This window comes from Anabrus simplex, chromosome 2, assembly GCF_040414725.1.
Source record: "Anabrus simplex isolate iqAnaSimp1 chromosome 2, ASM4041472v1, whole genome shotgun sequence".
Lineage (NCBI taxonomy): Eukaryota > Metazoa > Arthropoda > Insecta > Orthoptera > Tettigoniidae > Anabrus > Anabrus simplex.
Window position 1 is genome coordinate 80,930,901 of NC_090266.1, and position 13,257 is coordinate 80,944,157.

Here is a 13,257-nt window from a genome sequence, read left to right on the forward strand (position 1 = left end):
GCTCGCTTCTTAATGGTTCGTGCTGTGAAATACGGAGTAAAGGCGCAGGAAAAGCCACAGCATTGCACCTGGCTCAGTATATTGCGTTTACGCAGTACAATCGTACAGTTCGTTCGTCGTTCATCGTTGGTGCTGTATTCCTTATTTAAAAAAAAAAAAACTTTATGCTGGCCCACAGTATTTCCATGACTACAGGTAGTAATCAAAGAAGTATTTGGTTATCACATGTCAAAATAAGTAATTCTGTTTCCTACGCACAATATAATGAAATAAATATAATTAAACGTATTTACTTATCACATGGCGTTTGTATGTACAAGTAACTTACTTTACAGAAAGTAACTTATTTTGTTTCCTCACCATAATCTGATACACTGAACAGAACGAGACATCAGGCAAACTAAAACTGTTAAGAGTTTGACAATTTTTTCTGCTGTTTGCTTTACGTCTTATGGTGACGATGAAATAGGAAAGGGCTAGGGATGGGAAGGAAGTGACCGTGGCCTTAATTTGCTTGGTGTGAAAATAGGAAACCACGAAATACACTCTTCAGTGCTGCCGACAGTCTGGGTTCGAATCCACTATCTCCCGAATACAAGCTCATAGCTGTTTTGATACGCGCCCCTTTCCTACTTGTCACTGCGAGCCATGCAAGCAGCTCCTAGGCTGTACACTGCGCCTTTACCTGCCTGGGCTGGAGCGCTGCTCATTGAGCCGAACTGTGTCTGTCTTTGCTGTATAGCATGCTTCAGCTTAGTAAGTTGGGTGCCCTAAATTAACAAGGGTTTCTGAGAAGGTTTTTCAGTCCAAACTCCCGATATGTTGGTAACCTCTCTGCTTTTTCTGTGAAGGAAAACTATTTTCTTAATAGGAGAAAGCATCGAATAATGGAATTAAGAAAAAAACGTAAATATATAATGTAATGTCGTTACAGTGCGGTGCCAATTTGTTTACAAATTTCGTTCAGAATACCCACCCTCTTGTGCTGCAAAAGCACTATACGCCTTATAACGCCGCCTTCCAGCCCCGACAGTATGAAGGGTACCAGGTGTATGCACAAGTTTTTGCCAGTTTTTGTGGTAAAGGAAACTTGTAATTTTCAATGGAAATTCTTGTTTTGTTTATTCAAAATATTGGCCATCGGCTTCTACACACTTCGCCCATCTTTCAGGTAAGTTATGAATACCATACCGGAAAACTGCTTGTGTTTTGCGACAAACCATTCGTCGAGCCATTTTACAACTTCCTTGAAATTGCTGAAGAGCTGCTCTGCGAGCGCGTGCCCCATTGATGCGAAGAGGTGATAGTCAGATGGCGCCAGGTCGAGAGTGTACGGCAGGTGCGGAAGGATGTCCCATCCAAGCGATTTCAAGGTGTCTTTCAGTGGTTTTTCTGTGTGAGAGGGCGCATTATCGTGTAACAAAATCACTTTGCCATATCTTCTGGCCCATTCTAGTCGTCTTTCAATCAATGCGTGACTTTTTAAATTAATAATTTGTCGGCGATAGCGTTGCTCATTAACGGTTTCGCCGGGCTTCAAGTGTTCATTGCTCGTCTTCGCAATTTTGTGGTCTATCAGAGCGCGCACTGTCTTTCACACCACGTTTAAATTGTTGAAACCTTGTCTCACATATTTTAATCAATGGAACGTGTTCACCATATATTTCTATCAACAAATGATGACTTTCCACAGCCTTTTCCTTTTGATTAAATAAGAAAAGCAATGCGTGCCGCAAATGTTATTTTTCAGGCACAAACGTCGACATGATCACTGAACGATACAACACATACGCTAGTGTTTGGCGGACTCAACTTGTGTGTGTTGGTAGGTTAATGTCAGATGAACAAACTGACGTAGGACTATGTGTCAAATTCATACGCTGCGTACTGTTCGCTGGCGCAATCTCTTAATGAAACCGAAAAAGACTTATACATACACCTGGTATGACGTCTAACTTTTCCCCACAGGATCATCCCTGTTATCAAGTTATATTGAGTAAATTATGTCACACATGTAGCCTCAGAAACGAATATCAATTTCTTCGACTTTACCCATACACTAACATTGTATCCACCAATAATACCCCTGTTCCATTTAATAATGCTACTTGCTTTACGTCCCACTAACAACTTTTATACGGTTTTCGGGGACGCCGAGGTGCCGGAATTTTGTCCCGCAGGAGTTCTTTTACGTGCCAGTAAATCTACCGACACGAGGCTGACATATTTGAGCACCTTCAAATATCACCGGACTGAGTCAGGATCGAACCTGCCTCAACCGTCTGAGCCACTCAGCCCGGCCCTGTTCCGTTTACGAACATACAACGTGCAACTAGAACGTTTACTAATGCTCTGCTGCAAGGATGTTAACCACGTTGGATGCGTAATCTTGAAATACAGTATGTCACTTTCTTATTCATACAATTTCTTATTGTGAAAAGAGTATTTTGGACATTCAAACGGATGTTGCAGTAATTGTCTTTTAAGAAATTTATTTCGGGTAGATTTCTTTACAATACCATAAAAATAATAATTACAACATATAGTAAAAAAATACTGGAGCATATAACAAAACATGACCTTTTCCTACGTCACATTGTTATTCATACAGATGCAAGTTCTTCAACTAAACAAATGAATGAAATGAACCATAGCACCAATCCTAGTACTTTGTGGAGTAACCCGTGGCTTTAATGACAGCTTGACACCTACTCTGCATGGAATTTACAAGCCTCGCACACATTTCATGGCTGATACTGTACCATTCTTGGGTCACCACTCGTTTAACTCATCTTTGGATGAAACCTTTCTACTGTGAACCCTAGACTTCAAGAACACCCATAAATGATAAATAGGTTTTAAGTCAGAAGACTGGGGAGGTGTTTTTGTTTTGGAATGTTGCAAATTAACCACTCCTTGTTCAGGGCAGTGGTATGTTCGGGGTCGTCTTGCTGTTGAAACATGTAGGTCGGTAGCATCCCCAATTTTTCAGCATTTTGTTTAATATTGCTTTTCGAAATATTATTGTACAATACTTTGTCCATCGTGCCTTCAATAAACTGAATATTCCCTACACCTTGTGCCGACATACACCCCCACATCATAACCGATCCACCTCCGTGTTTCACTGTGGGAATTGTATTGGCCACATCGTTGTCCTTATTGGTCTTTCTCCACACCCTGCGGGCACCATCGGAACCAAGGAGGTCGATTTTAGTTTCATCGAACCAGACATGATTCCAAAACTCCTGGCCCTTGTTTACGTGTTCTTTCGCAAAGAGCAGTCTTGCATCATGGTTCTTCTTATTAACATAGGGCCTCTTCCTCGGTACACGGCCATGGTAACCGTGTCGATGTGAAACTCGCAGGACCGTCTGAGTACATATTTTCTTCCCAGTAGCAGCTTCCAGCACTGCACACAGCTTTGGAGTACTTATGAGAGGGTTGGATTTCACTTGCCTCACAAGTCTTTCTGCTCGTAGGTTTAGCTTCTTTTGTTTGGGTTTTCTTGGCACATTCTTCACCGACCCTTCGTTCTTAAACTTATTCATGACATATTGAACAGTGGCATGACTTTTCTTCACCACGACTCCTATTTTTCTTATGGTGTACCTTATAAGTGCTAGATTGACAATTGTCTGTTTCAGCTCATACCCAAGCTCTTTACCCTTGCCCATTTCTACCAGCACTCTCACAGGTCTAAGAAGGAACACAACCAGCAACACTTCTCCTCTCACCACACCTACTTACGTAGGCCTATGCCCCGTTCATTATTGTCGGATAACGCCATCTATACTAGTGTATGAATATCAAAGTGACTTGAAGTTTTGGAGTGTATGCAGTTTTTATTTGTGTAAACACAAATTATTTGGACTAACAAGAAATTTATGCATTGAGTGTTTACGTCTTGTTATTACATTCACGACACATAACTATAAATCAATAATTTCCATAAATATACAGGCACATAGAACTCTTTATAACGAAATGGGTCGTGTATGAATGCGAAAGTGACATACTCTACGCGGAGTGTGTTCCATTGTCAACGACACTTCCTGCCTCAGCGTCGGAACGTACTAGTCAACTTGCATCGTGGCACAGTCAAGCTCCGATATTGTCGTTTCATAAGGCGTGAAAAAGAATCCGATTGATATTTAACGGGTGTTTTTTTTTTTTTTTTTTTTTTACTGACGTTAAAGCAACAACGAAATACTCCCAGGCACTCCAGGCAAAACGTAGCGGTGGCAAGTTGGCATCGCGATACGTATCGAGGAGTTGTAATATTGCATTCGGAAGATGGGTCAAACCCCACCGTTGATGATCCTGGTTTCATATACACAATTTAATTAATGTTACGGCATATTCCTTTGCCATCTCAATGCCACGGAAGACGTGTAACATTAAATCCAAATATTTATTACGCACATGCATGGACTAGAGCCATGCGATGGGTGAGTGCGAGCTCATTCCGTCAGCTATACCTATCCACTTCTGCTAGTCTTGGTCAGAGAACAAGCCTGCTGCTAGAACGAACAGAGAAAACTTATTGATGAGTTTGGACTAGCCTACACGACGTTTTCCACAGCTGTGCTATAGGGACTGATAATGACGTAGTTTTTCCCTTTAAAACAACCAACATGAGACATCGCATATAAGCTACATTATCAAGATGGTTGTACTGAGCTGATGACAGTTTTCCATCATCTCTTCCCTGGCCTTTGTCTGGTTCATTGTATGATTCTTTCTTTAAATTGTTGGCTTAGTCCGGTGGTATTTGAAGGTAAATCGGTAGATTTACTGGCACGTAAAAGAACTCCTGCGGGACTAAATTCCGGCACCTCGGCGTCTCCGAAGACCTTAAAAAGTAGTTAGTGGGACGTAAAACAAATAACATTATTGTTATTTCTTTAAATTGTTCTGAAACACAGTGATAAATGTACTTGGCTTGGTCGCCTTTGATTTTTACTGTTGTAATTTGATAATTGTTTTCTTGATTTTGAGACTATATTAAATGCAAATCTGTATATCTTATAACTAATGTCGCAATTTCTCTTTCTGTTACAGGTGCCGGAGAATCGGGGAAAAGTACGATAGTTAAACAAATGAAGTGAGTACTTATTTACTTTGCTAAATTGCAAGAATTATGTGAATTGCTGGGGGATAGGTTATTGTCTAAGATTTACCTATGTATTTGCTACTAAATCATAATGTGTAATGGCTCAATATATTCACACCTAGACTGTTTCTAAAAGCATCATAACCAGGCGAGTTGGCCGTGCGCGTAGAGGCGCGCGGCTGTGAGCTTGCATCCGGGAGATGGTAGGTTCGAATCCCACTATCGGCAGCCCTGAAAATGGTTTTCGGTGGTTTCCCATTTTCACACCAGGCAAATGCTGGGGCTGTACCTTAATTAAGGCCACGGCCGCTTCCTTCCAACTCCTAGGCCTTTCCTATCCCATCGTCGCCATAAGACCTATCTGTGTCGGTGCGACGTAAAGCCCCTAGCAAAAAAGCATCATATCAGAATCCTGCGCACACCTTACAAAGCTTTGAATCATTTTTGGAACATTACTAGTACTATTGTTATATGCCGCAAGATGTTTGTCTGAAATACCGATGTTTTGTCTATGTATCAAGATAAGACAAACTGTGAGATTAATTACTCAGTAGACCTAGAAATGCGTCTTCACAAGGTTCGGCTGAACCGACAATCACCGCGTATCCACCATAGGGGCAGCGATGAAAGCATTGCTCATGGCAGAAAGCCTCTTTGCTTTTTGGACCCACGATAAAGACAGCTCGCGAACATGGCGCAGAAACGAAAATGGCTAATAGATTCTAATTAGTCGGTAGGTGGTGTGAGAACAGCAAGGAGGAGGAAAGAGGGTATGCAATATACGCTATCTGATCAAAAGTATCAGCACACCATTCTACACAAGTAAACAAAAGCGTAGAGTATGGCTGTCAAACCTTGCCCTTGCTAGAAATACCTGTACCGGGCGAGTTGGCCGTGCGCGTAGAGGCGCGCGGCTGTGAGCTTGCATCCGGGAGATCGTGGGTTCGAGCCCCACTGTCGGCATCCCTGAAGATGGTTTTCCGTGGTTTCCCATTTTCACACCAGGCAAATGCTGGGGCTGTACCTTAAGGCCACGGCCGCTTCCTTCCAACTCCTAGGCCTTTCCTATCCCATCGTCGCCATAAGACCTATCTGTGTCGGTGCGACGTACAGCAACTATCAAAAAAAAAATAACCTGTGCATCCGGGCGAAAGTCAGCTTGTACTTCCCCCCCTCCCCCGTTGCTCACTCACGGCTGTACACGTCTAGCGATGACTAGTTACAGTTACCTGTTTTGGTCTACAGATAATGGTTGAAACATTAGCTGTGGCATGAAGGTTGTCACAATAATTTGTTAGTGTGTTTTTGTATTTGTTTACTTCTATAAACACATGGCGTTTTGTCACAGAAGAGGTATAGTAGCGGCTTAGTATTCGGTATTACTCTGCTGCGTAATAAGTCACAAGAGAGTTGAGCATGTTGAAAAGGTGAAGGCATTTCCTTCGGTGCTTCATTGCTTATGGCAGTCTTTAAAAATATTTATTTTCCTGGTACACTGTGATTACAAAGCATGTTGTTTCGCACATTTTATGCAAACGTCGTTGCATTGAACACATCTAATTATGTGTGTTCTTATTTGAAAGTATATATAGATGTATTGTACGGAATACCGTAACTTATGAACGTGTAATGTGCACCCCTCCAGACTTGCGCTGATAACGTAGCGCTCGTAACAGCTTATTAATTAATTTCGTGTGGCTATTTCTAGCCGAGTGCAGCCCTTGTAAGGCAGACCCTCCGATGAGGGTGGGCGGCATCTGCCATGTATAGGTAACTGCGTGTTATTGTGGTGGAGGATAGTGTTGTGTGTGTTGCAGGGATGTTGGGGACGGTACAAACATCTAGCCCCAGGCCACTGGAATTGACCAATGAAGGTTAAAATCCCCGACCCGGCCGGAAATCGAACCTGGGACCCTCTGAACCGAAGGCCAGTAGGCTAACTATTCAGCCAACGAGTCGGACCTCGTAACAGCTGTTTCTCCTGCACTCAGAACAGTCAGTCAGCTCGTGACCTTTACAAGCCTGGCCTAGGCCACTGCAGCAATGGCTGAGGACTCGGGAAGATGTAGCCATAACAAAATCACGGCCACGTAGACTACGTGCGTTGACCAGCAAGGATGGTCGAGCACTGGTACGGGTACTGGTACATTCCACAGTGCCACAAATTGTGCTCGGGCACCCGCCCATAAACACCACATTCGGTGGTTTAAATAGCGCCGCCGGTCCATGAACGACTGGTGACGCTTGATTTGTAGAGATTTGTACCATGTGGCCGTCAAATGGAGGGGGGGGGGGGGGGATATGGGTGTGGCGATTGCCAGGCGAGATATCTGACAGCCTGCACAACACACCGTAAATTTTGGTGGAGGAGGGGTGACAATATGGAGGTGTTTTACATGGAAGGGACTTAGTCGTCTCGTAATACTACATAGCACGTTAAAAGCTGAAGGATATAAGGACGGTTTGACTTGCTGGGTGTTGTGTAAGGTACAAGATGAACTCTGCGATGTGCTGTGTGTTTCAGTACGATAATGCACCCTGCCATAAAGTGCAATCAGTTCGGGAATGGTTTGTGGACCTGATAAGGTTTCAGAAATGGAGTGGCCATCCCAGAGCCCCGACCTCAGTCCCTTAGAACACTTTTGGAATGATATAGAACTGTGACTTGGCTCGAGACCCCAACGACCCATAGCACTAACTACGCATGCTGCAACCCTACATGAAGAATGGTAGTAGATATACTGTTGGTCAGATACTGTAGAAATACTCCGAGAGGCAGAAAATTGGCCAAGCAAACCACAGGAAATCTACATAACATAAATATTACTCGCACACTTGTGAGTGATAGATGGACACCGTAGTGCTGAATCGATCGACCTTGGCAATCTTCGAAATTCGTATTGGCAACCTTTGAAACACAAACTATGAATCGCTTATGCATCGCTGTGCGACATCTGGCGTACACTTTACGTACTAGTACTGTTCTTTTTTACACAGCAAAGCCAAACTATAGAATTCATGCTAGGAACGAGATTCGCATCGAGAAATGTTATATAATGTGTGTGTGACACAGTTATTGACTTTTAGAAAATTTAGGTTTAGAAAATTCATATCGATCGATCATATTATCGAGTCAATTCAAATTTCATTTCCATTTAGTTGGCAGTTTTACCGGAACCGGGAGAGCTCCCTCCTTACTCCTCAACCTCGTACACAAAACTATCACTGAAAAGTGTGCGAGTAATACGTATATTAGCAGGTATAAATGAATCCTCTAAAGCTAGAATGTCCAGAAAATGACGTCAGTCTGACGTTTGCCTTTTGTCTGATGTCAGAAGTGTTCAAGTCGGCTTCTGTGATCTGTTTAAATATTTTCAGTTATCGTGTTAATATAATTGGTATGTTCTCTCTTCAGTGTGGCCTTAATCTGATGATAAAAAGCAGGAATCTTCACCTCATATAATAAGACTCCTTACATTTCGCACATAAGCTCGTCTAGGGTAGATAACGGGTACGCCTTATTTTGTTCGCCGATTATAAACTTATTATAGCCTATACTTCACATGGCGTGCTACGTACAATAGCTTGTTGTGCACGTCTTGTTGTCCAGTGTGTCCACATAGCTCGTTGGTATAGCTAAACGATGTAGGTAGTTTTGAATTACTTCAGACTGTCAAATGATGTCGCAGTGCGGGAAATATTGTTACGAAAGTGGGAGATGGCGGTTTACTTGAAAGCAATTTTACTGGAGCGTGTAAAATGATATGGGCTTTTCAGTGTCATTATCACCATCTTCAAGCGTCGCCATCTGTGAGATGACCGAGCGAGTTGGCTATGCATTTCTTCGTCGCGTAGTTGTTGAGCTTGCATTAGGGAGATGATGGGTTCGAACCCCACCGTCGGCAGCTCAGAAGATGGTTTTCCATGTTTTCCCTTTTTCACACCAGAAAAATCCTAGGGCTGTGCGTTACTTGAGGCCACGGCCACTGCCTTCACAACCTTTATCCATCCGCGCGTCGCTGAAAACTGTCGATGTGTCAGTGCACCGTTAAACCACTTATATATATCCACCTCTGTGTCGTAGTGGTTATTGTGATGAGCTGCCACCCCGCGTTCGATTCCCGGTACGAAGACTGTATCGGGGTCCTCTCAGCCTCGGCAGGTAGAGGGTGTTCAATTCCCACCTCAGTCATCCTCGAAGTGGGTTTCCGTGGTTTCCTACTTCTCCTTCAGACAATCGCCGGGATGGTACCAAACTTAAGGCCACGGACGCTTCCTTCCCTCTTCCTTACCTATCCCTTCCAATCTTCCCATAGCAGGTGAGGCAGCCTGGACGAAGTACTGGTCCTCCTCCCTAGTTGTATCCCCGAGACCAAATGCTGCCCTCTAAAGGACACTGCCTTTGAGGCGGTAGAGTTGGGAACCCTCGCTGAAACAGGGGGAAGAAAACAACCCTGGAGAGTAAACGATTGGATTTTTTAAAATGCAGTATATACCGTACAGTATAAATAATGTATTTGCGAAATGGGGAGTTTGATTCTTGGAATTGACTGTGTTTAGTGTGGAGGTTATGGAAGGATACTCTCACATCAAATAAACAATCGAGAGAGAGGATCTGCCTTCATCACTGCATTGCTACCTACTTCCACGTGGTCGAGGCTGACGAGAAAGACAGGCCGTGGCGCGCACGTCACACATCGAACGTCACGTGACTGTGCCAGTCTGCTTAGAGAATACATCCCAGGCTGACGTGAGAGACTGTACTAGCTTGGTCGTCGGGATGTATTCTCTAAGCAGTGTCACGTGATGTTCACTGTGTGACGTGCGCGCCACGGCCTGTCTTTTCAACGGCCTCGCTCGTGGTGTACAGCTTGTTGGCGGAGTGGCCAGCGTAGCGGCGCGGCGTTCGCCCAGAGGGTTCGGGAATCGCTTGTTTGTGATTATTGTAATTCACACATCTTCATTTACGCGCAACACAACACAACACATTGCCAACCCAACCACCACAGAAACACGCAATAGTGAATATACCCTCCTTATCGGATAGGTGGCAGGAAGGGTATCCGGCCGTAAAACTAGGCCGAAACATAGCGCACATCCGTGAACCTACCAGAGTGGGGGGAATGCAGTGAAGAAGGAAACCAAGAGTGAATATCGTATTGGTGTCACAGTTTTCTGGTGGAATAATGGAATGCATAAAAGTGTTACAGGTATAGTTAAGTTGTCACTAAATCACTTGCCATTTGTCTCGTAATGTTCTACCTTCTTCTAGTGATGTGACAGACATATTCTTTACTTTGGTAAAAACTCGAGTGCATTTTTTTTCAATTTGCTTTACGTCACATCGACACAGATAGGTCTCATGGCGACGGTGGGATAGGAAAAAACTAGGGGTGGGAAGGAAGCGGTCGGCCGTGGCCTTAATTAAGGTACAGCACCAGCATTTGCCTTGTGTGAAAATGGGAAACCACCTTTAGGGCTGCTGACCCTGGGGTTCGAACCCACTTTTTCCCGCATGCAAGCTCACAGCCGCGCGCCCCTAACCGCATGGCCAACTCGCCCGGTAAAACTCGAATGAATACCGTATACTACTTGTAAAATAGGGCTTATAACTGGATATTCAATAATAATAAACTCGAATGAATCGACCTTTCAGATTGTGGCCTTCGTAATTGATTTCTGCTTCTGTTCCGTCTTTTCTTTCCCTACAGACACTCCGTTAATTCTGTTGACTTTTTTACTTCGCTTGGTAGCTCCTGAACTTTAGGCAGCCTACACTTCAGTTTGGGTGATCTTTAGAATATCTATACAAATCAAAATGTAAGGTTGTATGTGTGTATGTTTAGTCCTAAGCCCAGAGGCTGGTTGGATCCTCAAAAGCACCGCCATCAGCTGCCATAGATAGCCTAGGCATCATAGAACGAGGATTGAGGTAGTTTTCTGTTGCTTTCCTCACCGAGCCAGAAGTTGCTATTACATATCAGTCTGCCAAGCCCACTAAAAATGGCGTATGGCATTTAGTGCCGGGAGATCACAGGGTGGGTTCGGCTTGCCAGGTGCAGGTCTTTTGATTTGACGCTCGCAGGTGACCTGCGCGTCGTGATGAGGATGAAATAGTGATTAAGACAACACATACACCCAGTTCCGTGCCAGGGAAATTAACCAATAATGGTTAAAATTCCCGACCCTGCCGGGAATCGAACCCGGGACCCCTGTGGCTAAAGGCCAGCACGCTAACCATTGAGCCATGGAGCCGGACTGCCAAGCCCACCAACCGACCGTATGAGCAATATTTTCACGCCATTCATAGCAAGGACTGGCTACATAAGGAATGGCATTACCAGCATCACTCATACCTCAGTCACTTTCATACTGTCAAAGCCAACGATAAGACTGAGACAGGTCAATGAAAGTAACAAAATTGCTCTAGCCCATACCAGAAGACATAGTGCACTGTAAACACTAGTGTAACGGTTCAAATCTCGTTACAAGATGATATCTGTATTTTTATTATTGTATGATTTTATCTGTATTTTATTATTATTATTATTATTATTATTATTATTATTATTATTATTATTATTATTATGTCAGTATTATTATTATTTTATCTGTGATATTGTACTATTATTGTAATTATCCGTTTTATTCAATTTTGCAATTGCCTGTTGCTTGCAAGATTGCACTTAGATGTATACATATATACATATGTGCAGTATAACACTCAATACCTGTACAGTGAGAATTGTTGTATATATCAGAGATCGGATGTGACGTTGGTGCATTGTGCAATATTGTTGGCGATTCTGCCAAGTCATCGCCACTCCATGGCTATGTCATCGTATTGATTTAGATATGCGCGCACGGACTCGTCGCCGCGGGGCTATTTCACCACTGCGTGTAATATCTGTCGCGTAGGTGGGAGTATGTCATTGTTATTTCTGGAGATTACGTAGTTGTGTCAACCAACTTCTATATAAGGTGGGTGCACATTGTAGCGTCAGTCATTACTTATACGGATGCAGTACAGTGAACAAGTCTACTAGATCAAGAGGCCTTAGTTGGCCAGTGAACGAGAGATGGTGAAGACTCAGTGAGCCATTATTGGTCATTGAGAGAGTGAGACCAAATGGTTGGTCCGTCACTTAGTGGAAGACGCGGACGCAAGGCTTACTAAGGAGTCAGAGAGGGCAACCCTGGACCTACCAAGAGGTCATACCATATTGACTTACAAAGAAGTCAGATGATATGGAGAAGCAGCAGTCGCAAGGATGTATCACCACGTTAGGCGTGACACATCTACAGTAAACACCAGAGCAATGGATTACGTCGTAATTACACTAAAAGTGTTGAAGGTACAGTCAAGTGAATCAGTGAGGGAAATATTTCGTATAAATTGTTAAATGTCCGGTCAAGAAGAATTCAAATTCATGCCTAGTTTCTGTCAGTTGCAATGTCATAATTTCATATTCTCATCTGTTTTATCGCAACAAGACTCACTATTTTTTGATATATTATTTAAAGAATATATATATTGTTCTATCAAACGAATTTATGGTTTCATTTCATTGACAGTAAAATATCTTAACCTCAAAATTAATGGGGAAACCGAACGCCAATCTCCTTTTCCCAGAACTTATATGGTATGTTGTCAAAAGTAAGCTTATTACCCCACACCCTAGAGATGGTCAAGAGTCTCATTCTATTATTGCTGTACTGAGTGACAGCTGGCGCCCTTCAAATAACGTATGTGTAAGTAACCAGGTAACAAGTAAGTGTGAGTACAAGGTTCGACGAGTGTGTATTTTATTTAATGAATGTTAATTTTCATAATTTCCATTTTAAATGCAGATTTTCAGATTCCCATTTTAAATGCAGATTTATGTCTCAAAAGTTAGTCAGTCAGTCAGGAACATCTTACAATGTGTCGACGCAACGTGGGACTCGAATAAATTCAGAACTTGGTCTGAATGACAGCATATCATAGGTTCATTCTGGGAAGAGTATGCACAATTAAAGCCAACGGAAGTATTACCGGTAAATGTCAGGAGTATAATTTTGTGGTATATATTTGTATTTTGGGGATATGTCAAGGGATTTGAAGAGGGAAATTAATTTGAGATCGCGTACTATCACTAGTG

General features: G+C 43.0%; 1 protein-coding gene across 2 annotated transcripts in view; it reads left to right on the top strand.

Annotated features, from left to right (window-relative positions):
• The window catches only part of Galphao (G protein alpha o subunit), a 1,276,387-nt gene that overhangs the window by 289,319 nt on the left and 973,811 nt on the right, over nt 1-13,257 (top strand). For both annotated transcript variants that reach the window (XM_067140187.2, XM_067140188.2), the window contains exon 2: nt 5,065-5,107. In XM_067140187.2, the coding sequence (XP_066996288.1) occupies nt 5,065-5,107 (43 nt within the window). The remainder of the gene's footprint in view (nt 1-5,064; nt 5,108-13,257) is intronic.